This window comes from Alosa sapidissima, chromosome 2 (assembly GCF_018492685.1).
Source record: "Alosa sapidissima isolate fAloSap1 chromosome 2, fAloSap1.pri, whole genome shotgun sequence".
NCBI lineage: Eukaryota > Metazoa > Chordata > Actinopteri > Clupeiformes > Clupeidae > Alosa > Alosa sapidissima.
Genome location: NC_055958.1, coordinates 41,601,121 through 41,617,670, shown reverse-complemented (window position 1 = coordinate 41,617,670; position 16,550 = coordinate 41,601,121). Strand labels below are relative to the sequence as shown.

Sequence of the window (16,550 nt, the reverse complement as noted above, 5' to 3'; positions counted from 1 at the left end):
TGATAATTTTAGTGATCAGTGTAAAAAAATGCAGGAAACGGGATTTAGAATGTTGACAGAATTCACATTCACTTTCTCACCAACAACATAAAAGTATGCATAAAAACTAATAATCAAGTCAGAAACAATGGTTTAGATGTATTTGGTCTTTAAGAATAAACCATTTATTTGTATAAGCAAATGCTACAGTCAATAAGAATGACATTAAAAAAAAAATACTGTACCTTACCAGTAATACAGGAAGTAAGTATACTGTATTCATTTCGGAAAAGAGACATAAAATACATTTGATTCAACAAATACAACTTCCTTATATAAATCAGTATAATATGAAAATTATATACATATATAAAATGTATTATTATTCATGAAAAGCTAGGAATACAATCAACATGCTCTTGGGTGCTCCTTGTTGGTGCCCCCCACCCAATCCCAATCCTCCCCCACCTTTTTTATGCAGCCCTTGCCACTTAATCTACTAAACCCCTCTTCTACTGCACTTTTTACCCCCCCCATTAATGCACAAATAGGCTGACACCAGACATAATTTCACTGCATTTCTTACTTCCAGTAACTATATGCATGTGACAATAAACTTCCTTGTATCCTTGTATCCTTGTAACATCACTCAAAACTCAATGTGTCCTAAACATTTGAAAGTGGATTACATACTTAGAACAAGCCTGTAGAGCATACACACATATACACACAAACTCATACCCACACACACACACACACACACACTTACAGAGGAGGATAGGGAAAGGTGGGGTGGGGAACCTGAAGGTTGAACACAGAAGAGCTATGACTCATTACTAAACGCATCCCCTTTTGCAGAATTCCAATAAAACAAATTTGCCTACCGTTACACTCCAGGGCCATACAAGCTACTTTAGTTTTATTATGTACGTTTTTTATAACAAGCTCCTGCTGTACAGGAATATGTACTTGATGGAAAGACGACAGAGTAGTAGTTGGAGCAGCTGAAGGTGAGGCTGAAATTTCAACGGAAATGCCTACCAGCTGTTGTGATAGATTTCCTCCAAATTCTTTCTGGTTGTAGCTACCAAACCAAGGTTCAACACCAGATTCTGCATTGCATTGTCAAACTTGAAATAACAAGAAGCTACTGACAACGGCAATGTCAATGGAGAAAAAGTGCTTTCTGGTATTCTGCGTTTTTTGGAGTACACAATATGTATTCATCATTTGGTCAATGTCCCCTGATCCCTGCCCTAGGGAGGGAAGTGAACCCCATGTAAATGATCAATCCCAGAAACCTGTGAAACTCTTCTGGGGTCTTTGTCCCATGCCCCTGCACTGTTTGCATACGACGGCCTACTAAGCACAAGCTCCCATTCCTTCCGGTTGGTAAAACCACATATGCCTGGGACAACAATGTGAGTAAAAAAGAACATAACAAGTCTATTTGACACAGTGTTTTATTCTGCACCATCCTACGCACGGCACATAAATCTATACCTTCTTCCTCCATCCCCTCATGGTCTTCAGCATTGTGAGCGCAAGCTCATGAGCAGTCAGCTACCTCTTCAGGCTTGCGAGAAGGTCTGTGTAGGTCTTGTCATCCTCCATCTGAAACAAGAGCGAAATCATATAAATACCTTTATTAATGTAAAAAATAAAATCACAAAACTACAGATTTGTGCATGTATGCACACAAAAGAAGAGGTAGCCTAAACTATTGAAGCATCCTCAGAATATACTCGAAATATTTCTAAGTAGCTTCTAGGCCTATGAAAAGTCATTGTATTACACATGGGTTTAGCTACCCTAAATCTGGCATCAAGATAAAGACAGATTACATTTCACCTAGTAACAAACTGCTGAAATGCAATAATGAAATTTCTGACAGAATATGTGATTTCACATGTTTTCTATAACTACATATTGAGAGGAGTTGTGCTTCATCTATTTCAAGTCATGCCATCTTAGAAAATGTTGAGACAAGCACGTCTGATATTTGTCATTTAGAAGTTAGCAAGCTAAAATAGTTCACTACAGACTGCACTACAGATAACAACCGGAGGAAAGGCAATAAGTTCATCACATTTCTGACAGAATATGTGATTTCACATCTTATTTTCTACAACTAACGTTACATATTGAGAGGAGTAAAAATATCGCTCAACTTATTTCATGTCAGAACGTAGCACTAACGCAACTTGAAACGCGGCGCCCATTGATTTATTCAGCTTTGGTTTGCTATACTGTCTTGCCAATATAATGCTTACCTAACAAGCAAATTGGTACTAGAAAACAAACTTACCTACACTTTTTAAATGTAAAACTGTCAAATGAAAATAACTGACATCAAAAGCAAACGATAATATTGCAAGCAGTTCAGAATTATACAGTTAGCTAAAGTTACGTGACGATGCACTAGATACTAACAGGTTTTTAAATGAAACTGTCAAATGAAAATAACTGACATCAAAAGCAAACGATAATATTGCAAGCAGTTCAGAATTATACAGTTAGCTAAAGTTACGTGACGATGCACTAGGCCCCCCCCCCCGCTAAGCCATAATGTTGACGCTGATGAGAAAGTATATTACTGTCAAATAACATGATTTAAGGACTAACATGATTTAAGGACAATATTACCTCAGTTTATCCAGCTGTGTGGTTTCCAGTCGAGGTAAACTCCAACTTAAGTGCAGGTGGCATCCGGCTGTTCACGTCAAATGCACTGACTCAAGTGAAAATATTTTTTCAAGACTCATCTTCAAGTATCCAAAACATTTCGCTTATGTTGCTTATGTTGTCAGCATTACGGGGAAGATTTCAGAAATAAAATCAGTCATTGGACAGCTGAGATATTAGACGATTGGCCATCGTTACTTTTGTAACGAAATTAGAACGTTCGGGCTCGTAAGGGTTAAAAAACATGTATTTTTTTCTCCATTTCCTACCAATGTATGATGCTTGCATGAGGGAAACATCCCAAAACAATAGCACCCATATAATTCTTGCTGTTTTGAGAAGTATTTCTTTTCTTATGCAAGCATCATGCAACCATGCAAAAGCAATTAAACTAATTATATCTTACAGTAGTAAAGCAGTCCTCTGATGTGCATGTCACAAAACATTTAAGTGAAAGTGCATGTATAACAATATAGGCATAATAACAGTGTTGGGAACGTTACTTTAAAAAAGTAATTAGTTATAGTTACTCACTACTTGTTCCAAAAAGTAAATGAGTTAGTAACTGAATTACTCTGTGATAAGAGTAACTCGTTACCAGGGAAAGTAACTATTTGCGTTACTGTTACAAAAAAAAGTTGCTATATGTCTCACTCCTTGCAAACTTCAAAACTTGAGAGCCCTGCTTGGCATAATGTCTGTATTGTTGGTCCAAATACGCATCAGCTATTAGCATTATGGCTGTATTTTTGGTCCACATTAACTATTAGCATTAAGGCTGTATTGTTGTCACATTAGCTATTAGCATTAAGGCTATATTGTTGTGTCACATTAGCTATTAGCATTAAGGCTGTATTGTTGTGTCACATTAGCTATTAGCATTAAGGCTGTATTGTTGTGTCACATTAGCATGTCCCATGGCAATGCATGTTTATATAACGTGTTGCAGCTGCACATGTCTGTAAGGGAGCGTTACTATGGCTACATCTTGTGGTCTACACCTGTCTAGTCTGTAAGAACATGTTGTCATGGCTACACCGAATGCTGTATAACTGGGTAGGGTTCCTGTCTATAGGGAGGTTATGCTGTGTACATGGGTAATGTTGTCATGGCTACACTGAATGCTGCATACCTTGTTTAGGGTACCTGTCTACAGGGTAATTGGCTACACTGTGTCCTTAATGGCTACACTGTGTCCTGTCTACAGGGTAAATGGCTACACTGAGTCCTGTCTGCAGGGTACATGGCTACACTGTGTCCTGTCTACAGGGTAAACACTTTCTGATTTTAGTGCAGGAATGAAATATGGTACACTGCATGTCTCCCCCCCCCCCCCCCCCCCCCCTCTCTTTCTGTGTGTGTGTGTGTGTGTACTAGTATACAAATGTGAGCAGGCAGGGCTGCTGTGTGTCAGAGGTGTGTGTGTGTGCACTAGTAGTGTTTTTCAACCACTGTGCCGGGGCACACTAGTGTGCCGTGAGAGATCATCAGGTGTGCCGCAGAAAATCCACCCAAATGTCCCTCACTGGTCCAGAAAAGCAACTGTTGCATCAAAGAATTTATAACCACATGCTCTCATTGATTGTATGATCGCACTATTTGTGGTATGCAGGCATTGTACAACGGGGGCCCCATATCCAGTATTCACAGAATCATCACATATCCAGTTCATAACAACAATTAAATTAGATATAGTCACCTACAAATGAAACAGAGGGCACTTGTTTTATTGAGCAGGTCTTGCATAGAAGCCATAATAAGGCCATATCTGCGTATTATTTGAAATTTTAGGCTATGGTATGTTTATTTTTTCTTCACACAGGATGTTAGTGTGCCGTGGGACATTTTAAGTGTCAAAAGTGTGCCGTGGCACAAAAAAGGTTGAAAAACGCTGTGCTAGTATACAAACGTGAGCAGGCAGAGCCGCTGTGTGTCGGAGGTGTGTGTGTGTGGCAGCGTGAGCTGCTGAAAGTGCTGTGTAAGTGTGTGTGTGAGCTCATGTGTGTGTGCGTGTGTGTCAGCAGCGCTGGTGATGACGCTGTACGATCTGAGCGCGCTCTCTCCGGTGAGTGCGGCGGCGTCCAGCAGCACCAGATGGGGCTCCCCCTGGTGGTGGGAGTGGGGCTCAGCAGGGGCGTGGGGCTCCCCCTGGTGGTGGGAGTGGGGCTCAGCAGGGGCGTGGGGCTGCAGCAGGAGGCTCTGCTGGCGCCAGGGCTCCCCCTGGTGGCCGTAGGGGAGCAAGTTCAGGCGGCGCAGCCCCAGCAGCAGCAGGGGGGGGAGGGGGAGAGCAGGGGGGGGAGGGGAGCACACACACACACGCAGGTCCCACACCTCCACACCACTCAGCCAGTCCCACAGCAGCCATGGGTCACGCACCTGCAACACACACACACACATTATATACAGATATCACACACACACATTACATACAGATATCACACAGCAGCCGCGGGTCACACACCTGCAACACACACACACACACACACACATTAGATACAGATCTCACATACACACACACACACATTATATACAGATATCACACAGCAGCCGCGGGTCACACACCTGCAACACACACACACACACATTACATACAGATATCACACACATACACACACATTACATACAGATATCACACACACACACACATTACATACAGATATCACACACATACACACACACATTACATACAGATATCACACACACACACTAGATACAGATATCACACACACACACACACACACACACATTACATACAGATATCACACACACACACACACACACACACACACACACATTATATACAGATATCACACACACACACACAACATACAGATATCACACACACACACACACACAACATACAGATATCACACACACACACACAACATACAGATATCACACACACACACACAACATACAGATATCACACACACACACACACATTACATACAGATATCACACACACACACATTACATACAGATATCACACACACACACACAACATACAGATATCACACACACACACACACACACACACACATTACATACAGATATCACACACACACACATTACATACAGATATCACACAGCAGCCGCGGGTCACGCACCTGCAACACACATACACACACATTACATACAGATATTACACAGCAGCCACGGGTCACACACCTGCAACACACACACACACACACACGCTTCTGACCGGTGGCCAGGTCTGCGCTGCACTTTCAGACGTCGTCTGACCGCCAGAGACGTCGTCTGAAAGGTGTAGGTGTCAGAGGTGTAAAAGTCCGGCTTCAGAGAGTAAACGTCCTGTCATATGTTAACTCCATCCATTCACTCCACCAGCTGATCGTAATTGGCATGGTTGTATCTCCTGAGGCCCCCGTTTACACAGACATTAGAAAGCTAGATTCCGCATTGTCTGTCGAGTTCTATTAGGTGGAATCGTAAACGCGGCCCCCATATTGCTGGGCAGCACTTTTACTGTCTATGGGCAACACTTAGAGACACCTGTCTGATTTCCAGTCAGAGTCACATGCTCCTCCATTGGCCTCCAGTGATTTCTGCCCCCACCAAGATGGCGTCACTATTTACGTACGATCTGGAGCCCAATGTGGTATCTAGCTTTCTAATATCTATGTTCTGGAGCCCAATGCGGTATCTAGCTTTCTAATATCTACGTTCTGGAGCCCAGTGCGGTATCTAGCTTTCTAATATCTACGTTCTGGAGCCCAATGCGGTATCTAGCTTTCTAATATCTACGTTCTGGAGCCCAATGCGTTATCTAGCTTTCTAATATCTATGCTGTTCTGAGACCTCGTTTAGACGTGCATGGTTATTTTGAAAAACTGAGGCATTTCCCTTCGTTTGTGCCCTTCGTTTACACGCAAATGGAGAATTCGGCTCTGAATACGATTCTTTCTAAATACTCCGGGCAGAGCAGAGATTTTGAGCAGAGTTCTGGCAAACGTGCAAAACTTTCGTTACATGTTCGCCAGAACTTGCACCTGTGTCAAAAGTGCATATACACATGGGTCAGTGTACTGTAAACGAAAACTTTTCTGAAAACTGACAGGTGTGCACTGTAAAGATGCTGACTACATCTTCCCTGTTTTAGGACACTGTTTTTAATTCAATGCACTTTTGCACATGTTCTTGTCAGCATGTTAGCTGACTAACTGTCTGCAGGTGATGGTGAATGAGTTAATTGGACCACACCCATTTTGGTGCTCTTTAAAAGGGCCAGGGTGTTGGTGTGTGAGAGTATGATTGATGTGCAAGTTATTGTGTGTTGTCCATTTTTAAACATTTGGATAAATTAAAGAAGATGTTTTCTACCAAAGAATATCCTGTTTTTATCTTTTTAAAAAACAAGACGGTGGACACATTTTTCACATGCACAATGTTATTTTTGAAAAGAGAGAGGGTGAAATGTCCATTTATGGAAATAGCTAGCCACGTGCAAACGTAGCCTCAGCCAGCTAATGAGAGGTAATTAGTGAAATCCTCATATTTTCAAATGCTGACAATTCTGCACTCATTATGGATGTTCTATATAATGTATGTCTGACAGAAAAATGTAAGTTTACTTTTACATGGCTAAGGATATGTCAAGCACTGTCTACCGCCACCTTAAAATCAACACAATGCAGCTTGCACACAATGCGTCCAGAAATAGGAAAGCGTATTTCTGAACACTGAGGTGTCATGGCGACGCCCATTGTTGGCTTGAGAACATCGTGGACACATGATGTGGATACGACTTTTACGTTCTGAAGCCGGACTTTTCCCACGTCTGCTGACCGTCCACCAGTTTCCCAGATGGCCCTGTGCGCTGTGCTCTGCTCAGACTCCACTCACCCACACACTCAGTGTCCCTCGGGAGGCGTAATTCTGGCGTGGTCCAGCAGGGGTCAGCGTTTGGCAGCTGCACTTCAGGTTGGCGAGCGCCTCATCGCAGTCGGCCACCGGCTGCCCACAGCGGCAGCTGCGCAGGCTGTTGCTATGGGATACGCTGTGGAAGAGGAGCGTGATGTTCACGCCAGGCTCCGCCCATGCCATCCGCCCACCCACCAGCGTTGTGGCGACGGCCCATAGCAACCGAGACCATAACCATGGCAAAGCCATCTCCGCGGCGATGTGGTGCACTTCACATTCTGGGTGGGGTTGCCCTGGCTTCTGCCACTGTGTCTGTATGAGTGCAAGAACACACACACACATGTTAGTGTTTCACACACACACACACACACACATAACCACAATCAGATCAGTGTTTCTGACTGAGAAAGAGAAAGCATCAGATTATTGGGGACACGTACAAATGTAGAAATAAAAACAATCATCTGAACAAAGTTAGAAAGTCAACTCCACACCCAAAAAGGGAGAGACTTTTCTGTCTGGTGAGAGAGAGAGGGAGAGAGTGAAAGAGGGAGAGAGAGTGAAACAGGGAGAAGGGGGGGGCAAGAGGAGGAAAGAGTGAACTAGACAAACAGAAGGAGAGCGGGAGAGGTTAGGAAGAGAGAGAGTGAAGGAGGTAAAGATAGAGAGAGAGTGAGGGAGGTAAAGAAAGAGAGTTTAAAGTGAGAGAGAGATGGAGAGAGTGAGGGAGGTAGAGAGAGAGTGAGGTTTAAAGTGAGAGATGGAGTGAGGGAGGTAAAGACAGAGAGTGAGGTTTAAAGTGAGAGATAGATGGAGAGTGAGGGAGGTAGAGAGAGTGAGGTTTAAAGTGAGAGAGAGAGATGGAGAGAGTGAGGGAGGGGTCCTGAGGGCACACGGCTGGCTGTAAAAGTGCCTGTTACAGGGCCAGTAAAAACCAACAGGAAAAATAAAAGTGCCTCTGTCCCCTCCTTTCCTCACCTCCCCTTTTCTGTACCTTTAAATGCTCCTCTCTTCTCCTCTCCTCTCTATTCCTCTCTTCTCCTCTCCTCTATATTCCTCTCTTCTCCTCTCCTCTCTATTCCTCTCTTCTCCTCTATATTCCTCTCTTCTCCTCTATATTCCTCCTCCTCTATATTCCTCTCTTCTACTCCTCTCCTCTATATTCCTCTCTTCTCCTCTCCTCCACTTTTCTCTGCTCATTTATTTTATTTTTTTAACGTTCCTTTCTTCTCCTCTCGTCAGTGCAGACTAGGAGAGGGAGGGAGGAGAGGAAGGGAGGAGAGGAAACTTTCTTTTCTTCTGTTGTGATTGGCACTGCCAAGGGACAGAGTGTTCACAGTGTCTGCTAAAACCACTCTCCCTCTCCCTCTCTCTCACACACACACACACACACGTCTAACACACACATATGCCTCTAACACACACTGACGATATATAATCTGACTCGGGCGCTAATGACATGAGTTTTTTGCTACAGTAGTTCTTCTCGGAACAGAGCAGGAATTGAAACTACTGTAGATGTTTTACACACACCTGCTGATTCACACACACACACACATAGAGAGAGAGAGTAAAGGAAACACACAGAGAGTAATCCTCTGACATCATCTTCCACATGTAGCCACAAACAGCACATCCACCCTCAAGAATCTCTCTCTCTCACACACACACACACACAGGGACAGACTGGGAACAGAATATGGCAAATTTGTCTGGGCTGGCCCTTATTTTCCCCAATTAACACAGCAATATCAGGCTATTCATACTGGCGCACACACACACACACACATAGACTGTATATATACAGTCAAAACACATATACATACCGGCACACACAAACACATATACACACCGGCACGCACACACACTCAACGACTGAGCTGGGGGTGGGTGGGTCAGAATACATTTACTTCCTCATTGTTTTCATTGTGAGATCACAATAAATCACCAAAGATTATTTTTTATAGCTGTTTTTAGTCAACTTTGCCAAAAGTGCCAATAATTCTGAACGGTACAATATGACATGATGCCATCTTTTTGGGGGTGGGTTGGGGGGTGCAGGGTACTGGGGGTGGGTTGGGGGGTGCAGCGCAGAGTCAACTCTGAACATCACTCCACTGGCATCACGAGAATTTCAGTCATTTTCAGTTTTTTTCCGTCCTGTCATCCACACACACACACACACACACCAACTCACACTCATGCACACACACACACACACATGCATAGACACACACAAACACACACATGCATACACACACACAAACACACACACTCTTTCCTCCTCTCCTCTTTCTTGTTTTCTCCTCCTCTCTCTCTCCTTCACTCCTCCTCTCTCTCACTCCTCCTCTCTCTCACTCACTCCTCCTCCTTACTCTGTACTTTCACATACACAGAGCAAATCAGGCACAAACACAAATCATCATCATAAACATGAACACACCACAAACCTAGACACAACACACACATACTATTGTACACATGTGTTTCCCATTACCCTTTTATTGTTGAGTGTGTGTCTGTGTGTGTTAAAACAAGTGGCCTTTTTCCTTTACATACCTTAACATTTCAGGGGCAAGGGTGTGTGTGTGTGTGTTTAAGTTAATGTTTGTAATTTGTGTGTGTGTGTGTTTGTATATGTATATGTAATGTAGCTGGAATGTTTGTTTGCACCTGCATGTGTAGACACATACAAATGCAAAGTTTATGTTTACAAATATAAACAGACAGAAAGACAAACACACACACACACATGGACTTATGCACACTGCACATACACACATACATGCACAGCTATCTAAAGGTGGAACATTATTTGGTGCAAGCTATGTACATACACACACAAAGTTCATTTGTACAGACCACATACACCAGATTGGTGAGAATAATCTGTTTTACCAGTCTTAGTCAGATGAATAATCTCTTACCAGTCTTAGATGAACAATCTGTTTTACCAGTCTTAGTCAGATGAACAATCTGTTTTACCAGTCTTAGTCAGATGAATAATCTGTTTTACCTATAGTCCAGTCAGCTGAGAGTGTATTCCTTATCTGTTGTCTGTCTATCTGACTAGCTGTATGATGAGCTGAAGATGAATTGCTGAAAGGATCAATATCTATCTATCTATCTACCTACCTACCTAACTACCTTCGCTGGAACCTAGGACCTCTTGAGGCTTAACAGTAATGTGCTGATAATTATTTTCCTGAGCCGCTCGGGTTTTGTTTTGTTGCCATTCTACTCACCTGCTGCCTTCTCTGCTCCTATGATCAGCTGAGTGTGTTCCGTGCTCCTATGATCAGCTGAGAGTGTGTTCCGTGCTCCTATGATCAGCTGAGAGTGTGTTCCGTGCTCCTATGATCAGCTGAGAGTGTGTTCCGTGCTCCTATGATCAGCTGAGTGTGTGTTCCGTGCTCTTATGATCAGCTGAGAGTGTGTTCCGTGCTCCTATGATCAGCTGAGAGTGTGTTCCGTGCTCCTATGATCAGCTGAGAGTGTGTTCCGTGCTCCTATGATCAGCTGAGAGTGTGTTCCGTGCTCTTATGATCAGCTAAACGTGTGTTCCGTGCTCCTATGATCAGCTGAGAGTGCATGTGTTCTGTGCTCTTATGATCAGCTGAGCGTGTGTTCCATGCTCCTATGATCAGCTGAGAGTGAGTTCTGTGCACCAGTGCAGGCTAGTGTACTTTCTCTCTCTCCCCTTTACACTCCTCCTCTCTCTGCCTCCCTCTCTCTCTGTCCCGTCTCTCTCCCTCCCACTCTTTCGTAACCATGGCACCTGTGTGCCCTCCCCATGTTGGCATGGTAACTTTTGCCAAAGCCACTGGCTGGGACTTTTCATTATAAAACCAGCGGGACAAAGGCTCAGTGTGTATGTGAGAATGTGTGTGTGTGTCCAGGAGAGGGAGAGAGAGAGAGAGAGAGAGAGAGAGAGATAGCTTGCATGTCTTGCATGAGTTGGAGAATAAATGAACCTCCTCCTTGGGAAGGATTTATGGTTTCTTGTGTGTGTGTCTGTGTCTTTGTTTGTCCTGACCATTTCAAAGGCAAATGAAAAATGACCTGCTGTTTTACATGGGGAGGTTGGTGCAGTGAGCTGACTGTCAGCAGAGTTGCCACACAAACACCAATAACCCCCCAATTACCACTGCTAAACTAACTACCCAGCTAATACCCTCCAGTTACCACTGCTAAACTAACTACCCAGCTAATAACCCCCAGTTACCACTGCTAAACTAACCACTGCTAAACTTGTGCATTCTCTCTCCTGCTGATTTGCGTTCAGTAGCCAAGTGCGTAATATGGTAAAAGTTAAAAAATGTTTATTTATATGGCAAAAGTTAAAAGTTTATTGTAGCCTACAGAAAATAAATAGCCTACTATCATACTGTCAGTTAATTGGCTACAGTGCAGTGAAGAGTTTGGAGAGTAAAGTTATAGGGCAACTTAATTAATTAAAATAATTTATGAACCAGAACATAAAGACCATGAAGCTTCTATTTCTTGCAGCTGTTAAAACACCCGCTAGATAGTTTTAAATACCCACCAACATTCGTTTTTGGAGTACAGATTATTTCTGAAAGTTATTTGTCTCATTTAATGTGACAATTTAATGTAAGTTCCTTCGGACAATAGGCCTACATTCTACTCTAGGTGGAGTTGTCCTCCATCTCAGTTGCATCAGTTTTCTAATTTTGAAGGTTCTAAAATATGACGATATTCTTCACTGAATCCTTCTCGTTTTCTTTCATTTGTCCAGCTAACTTTTCCATTGAAACTAGCCATTTATGATGGATTACACAGTCGACATTATGAAATGTCCTGCACGATCAAGACCAAATTAAGTTATCACGCAGCCACTGTGTCAGCAGCATGAGTGCTGACGGTAACAGTGCGTTTCTGATGTCAGATTATTATGTAGGCTAGCCTACTAGACTGTTCTCACGTTGCAGCGCTTTACTTATATGAAGTAGCATTAATCAATATGATTATTGCAGAGGGGGATAAATGTTGTCCCCCCCGGCGATGAAAATAATTAAGCAGAGGGGAGGATATCAAGACCAGAGGGGGGGGAAATCCCCCCCCATCCCCCCCTACAAATCGCACCCTGCAGCTAATAACCCCTCAGTTCCCACTGCTAAACTAACCAGCTAATAACCCCACAGTTACCACTGCTAAACTAACTACTCAGCTAATAACCCCCAGTTACCACTGCTAAACTAACTACTCAGCTAATAACCCCCAGTTACCACTGCTAAACTAACCAGCTAATAACCCCCCAGTTACCGTTGCTAAACTAACCAGCCTGCTAACTGTTTTATAGTGTATGCTATCACTTGCCAGCCTGCTAACTGTTTTACAGTGTATGCTATCATTAGCCAGCCTGCTAACTGTTTTACGGTGTATGCTATCACTAGCCAGCCTGCTAACTGTTTTACAGTGTGGACAGGGGCAGAGCTAATGGTTCACTATGGGGGGGAAATAGTCCCCGTAGGCTAACTTCCAGCAACAAGGTTAAGCTGCAGCAAAGGAATTGGTTAGTGACTGGATTATTACGCCTGAATGAGAGTATAGTTCCATGTCAAATCAGCCAAGAAAATCGCCTCGTTCATTTTCCATTGGTCATATTACACTTTCTAACTTGAGAGGAGTTTTAAATAGGAAAATTACAGGAAATCTTAGTCACTTTTAAACGTGATGCTAGCAGGCGAGATGCTAATGGTCTAATCCGATTCAATGATCTATGCTAGGCTGGAGCTGAAAGTGGTATCACCAGACTTAGAAAACGGCTGGATGAACTAGAGGAAGGTAAAAATCAAATGTTTAACTCAAGGGGAGGTGGAAAATGAGTGTAATTCCCCAAATGGTGGAATATCCCTTTGAGTTAGCTCGTAGCGCTAACTAGCTGTACAACGTTTGCTAGCTAGCTAGTTAATTAATTAATGTCAAAGTCAAAGTCAAAGTCAAAGTCAGCTTTATTGTCAATTTCTTCACATGTTCCAGACATACAAAGAGATCGAAATTACGTTTCTCACTATCCCACGGTGAAGACAAGACATATTTTACCAATTTAAGTCCACAGACAAACATAACATTCAAGTAAACAAAAAAGTAAGTAAATAAGAGGGCACATATAATAATGAAAAAAATAAGAGCAGCAAAATTTGGTTGAAATTGTGCATAGACAGTCAATAAAATACTAGTGCAAAGTCAGGCCAATAAAAGGCTTGTGTAGTTCTGTTTGACCTAAGTAAGAAAGAAAGTGACATAGTGGTGCAAGTTATGTAAGAGCAGCAGATGTGTTGTGTTTTCAGGACAACAACAACAAGTTGTAAAGTGTACAAGTGTGCAAGTGTGCAAGTGGAGTAGTGCACGCGGCCATTGTGGGTCCAATGTCCAGGATGTTATGTAGCTGAGGGTGGAGGGGGGAGAGGAGGGAGAGAGTTCAGCATCCTTACAGCTTGGTGTATGAAGCTGTTGGTGAGTCTGGTAGTGCGGGAGCGCAGGCTTCTGTACCTCTTCCCAGAGGGCAGTAGATCGAACAGATTGTGAGCGGGGTGACTTGCATCACTCACAATTTTGGTCGCCTTGCGGGTGAGGTGGGTGGTGTAAATGTCCTTCAGGGAGGGGAGTGAAGCACCAATAATCCTTCCAGCTGTGTTCACTATGCGCTGCAGGGCTTTCCTGTTGTATTCAGTGCAGCTTCCGCCCCACACAGCGATACAGCTGGAGAGGATGCTCTCAATGGTGCCTCGGTAGAATGTGGTCATGATGGCTGGTGGAGCACTTGCTCGCCTGAGTTTCCGCAGGAAGTACAGGCGGCGCTGAGCTCTCTTCGCCAGTGATGCAGTGTTGGTGGTCCAGGAGAGGTCTTCGCTGATGTGCACCCCCAGGAATTTGGTGCTGCTCGCTCTCTCCACCACAGCACCGTCGATGGTCAGTGGCAGGTGTTGGGTGTGACCTCTCCGGAAGTCAACAACAATCTCTTTGGTCTTGCTGACGTTCAGCAGGAGGTTGTTGTCCCTGCACCACGTGGTCAGATGGTCGACCTCCAACCTGTATTGGGTCTCGTCGCCCTTGGTGATGAGACCCACCAGAGTTGTGTCGTCAGCAAATTTCACTATGTGATTGTTGCTGTAGGTTGCAGTGCAGTCATGCGTCAGCAGGGTGAAGAGCAGCGGACTGAGCACGCAGCCTTGGGGGGCCCCTGTGCTCAGTGTGATGCTGCTTGAGGTATTGTTGCCAACACGTACTACTTGAGGCCTCTGACAGAGGAAGTCCAGTAGCCAGTTGCAGAGGTAGGTGCTGAGTCCCAGTTTGTCAAGTTTGCTGATGAGTTGTTGTGGTATTATGGTGTTGAATGCAGAACTGAAGTCTATAAACAGCAATCTCACATATGAGTCTCTTTTTTCCAGGTGGGTGAGGGCTGGGTGGAGGGCAGAGCAGATTGCATCCTCTGTAGACCGCTTGGCTCGGTATGCAAACTGGAAGGGGTCCAGGGTGGGGGGGAGAATGGATTTGATATGTGACATGACAAGCCGCTCAAAGCACTTCATGATGATGGGTGTCAGTGCCACAGGGCGGTAGTCATTGAAGCAGGATGGAGCAGTTTTCTTCGGCACAGGTATGATGGTGGCAGCTTTGAAACATGATGGGACGATGGCTTGCTTCAGGGAAGTGTTAAAGATGTCTGTGAAGACATCCTTAAGCTCCCCTGCGCAGTCCTTCAGCGCACGACCTGGAATGTTGTCTGGACCTGTTGCCTTACGGGTGTTGATAGCAGCAAGTGTCCTCTTCACGCTGTCGGCAGAGAGGCACAGGGGCTGCTCATGTAGAGGGGGATGGGTCTTCTGTGGGCAGGTGCTGTTTTGTGCTTCAAAGCGAGCAAAGAAGCGGTTCAGGTTGTTGAGCAGAGGGATGTTGCTCTCACAGCTCTGTGGCGCGGGCTTGTAGTCCGTGAGGGCCTGAATGCCCTGCCATAGGCTTTGTCAGGTATAATAACTGTATAAATGCTAATATGAGGTGGTTTGTCGCCACTAAACTCCCCTAATGATTTAGGGCGGGTTGCACTAACGTGGTTTAAATTAATCCTAGTTTAGGCCTAAACTAGGTTTAGTAAAGCTAGGTTTAAATAGGTTTTTTATTTTTCTTAATTTTAACCCTGGATTAATAAAACCAGTTTAAACAAAGATTAACATAATATTAATTTATATTCATTGTCCGCCATGATGGATTCTGACAAGATGTAAACAAATCACAATGTTAAATGACACCAAATGATAGCCTATCTGTAAACCATAGATTTTTTAATAGCCTATTAGCTACTTTTTAAACGTCTCGCGGCTGTTGTTCATTGTATCAATAAAGTTACTGTTACTAGCAACGCTCTATAATCTTTGGTTACTGTAACGTTAACTGTAGCCGTAGCCTACCAGACGATATAGCCTACACTATGCGACGACAGAGGATCAAATTTTTCCACTTTGAAAAAAATTTGCTCATTGAATTCATGGAAGAGTTTGGGGCAGTGATAGAATACAAAAAAACGGACAGCGCGACCACAGAGAAGAAGGAGCAGGCCTGGTTGGAGTTAGCCGAAAAGTTTAATGGATCAGCTGGTGTTAAGGAGGCAAGGGACAGGATACAACTGAAAGGTTGCTGGAAGAACCTAAAGATAAAGGCTAAAACTGATGCGGCATACGACAGACGGGAGAGGTTTCAGACGGGCGGAGGATCACGAAAAGTGACGACTGACCTGCTGTCAACTAAAATAACTGAAATGATCCCGCAGCAGATTGCTCCCCTCCCCAACCCTTGCGATGATGACGGCGCACTGGACAAAACAACAGACTTAGGTAAGTTGGTAACGTTATTTGTGACGTAACGTTACACCACACATAAAATATTTTGTTATTATTAATTGTCTGAAAACGAAACACCGGTCTTTCAATACGACAATAGTTCATTTGTTACCACAGGTTAAGTTTATCAGCAAGAAAGTCTGT

General features: G+C 43.7%; 1 protein-coding gene across 2 annotated transcripts; it reads right to left on the bottom strand.

Moving 5' to 3' along the window:
* Positions 1 to 4,478: 4,478 nt before the first annotated feature.
* LOC121699865 (uncharacterized protein C21orf62-like) lies at positions 4,479 to 11,210 on the bottom strand. 2 transcript variants are annotated; one of them, XM_042082391.1, is made up of 3 exons: positions 10,791 to 11,210; positions 7,528 to 7,857; positions 4,479 to 5,040 (listed from the first exon to the last, which is right to left on the bottom strand). In XM_042082391.1, the coding sequence occupies exons 2-3, from the start codon at positions 7,792 to 7,794 to the stop codon at positions 4,561 to 4,563; spliced, it is 747 nt and encodes a 248-aa protein (XP_041938325.1). In that variant the 5' UTR covers positions 7,795 to 7,857; positions 10,791 to 11,210; the 3' UTR covers positions 4,479 to 4,560. The 2 variants fall into 2 exon arrangements, with proteins under 2 accessions (XP_041938325.1, XP_041938317.1); XM_042082383.1 differs by lacking the exon at positions 10,791 to 11,210 and adding an exon at positions 7,986 to 8,175.
* Positions 11,211 to 16,550: the final 5,340 nt, after the last annotated feature.

Coding starts and splice junctions, on each gene's coding strand:
- LOC121699865 (XM_042082383.1), bottom strand. CDS start 8,009: ATGATTGTTTTTATTTCTACATTT. Junction 7,858..7,985: donor TTGTTTTTATTTCTACATTT/GTACGTGTCCCC, acceptor GCACTCATACAG/ACACAGTGGCAGAAGCCAGG. Junction 5,041..7,527: donor GAGGGACACTGAGTGTGTGG/GTGAGTGGAGTC, acceptor TGTGTGTTGCAG/GTGCGTGACCCATGGCTGCT.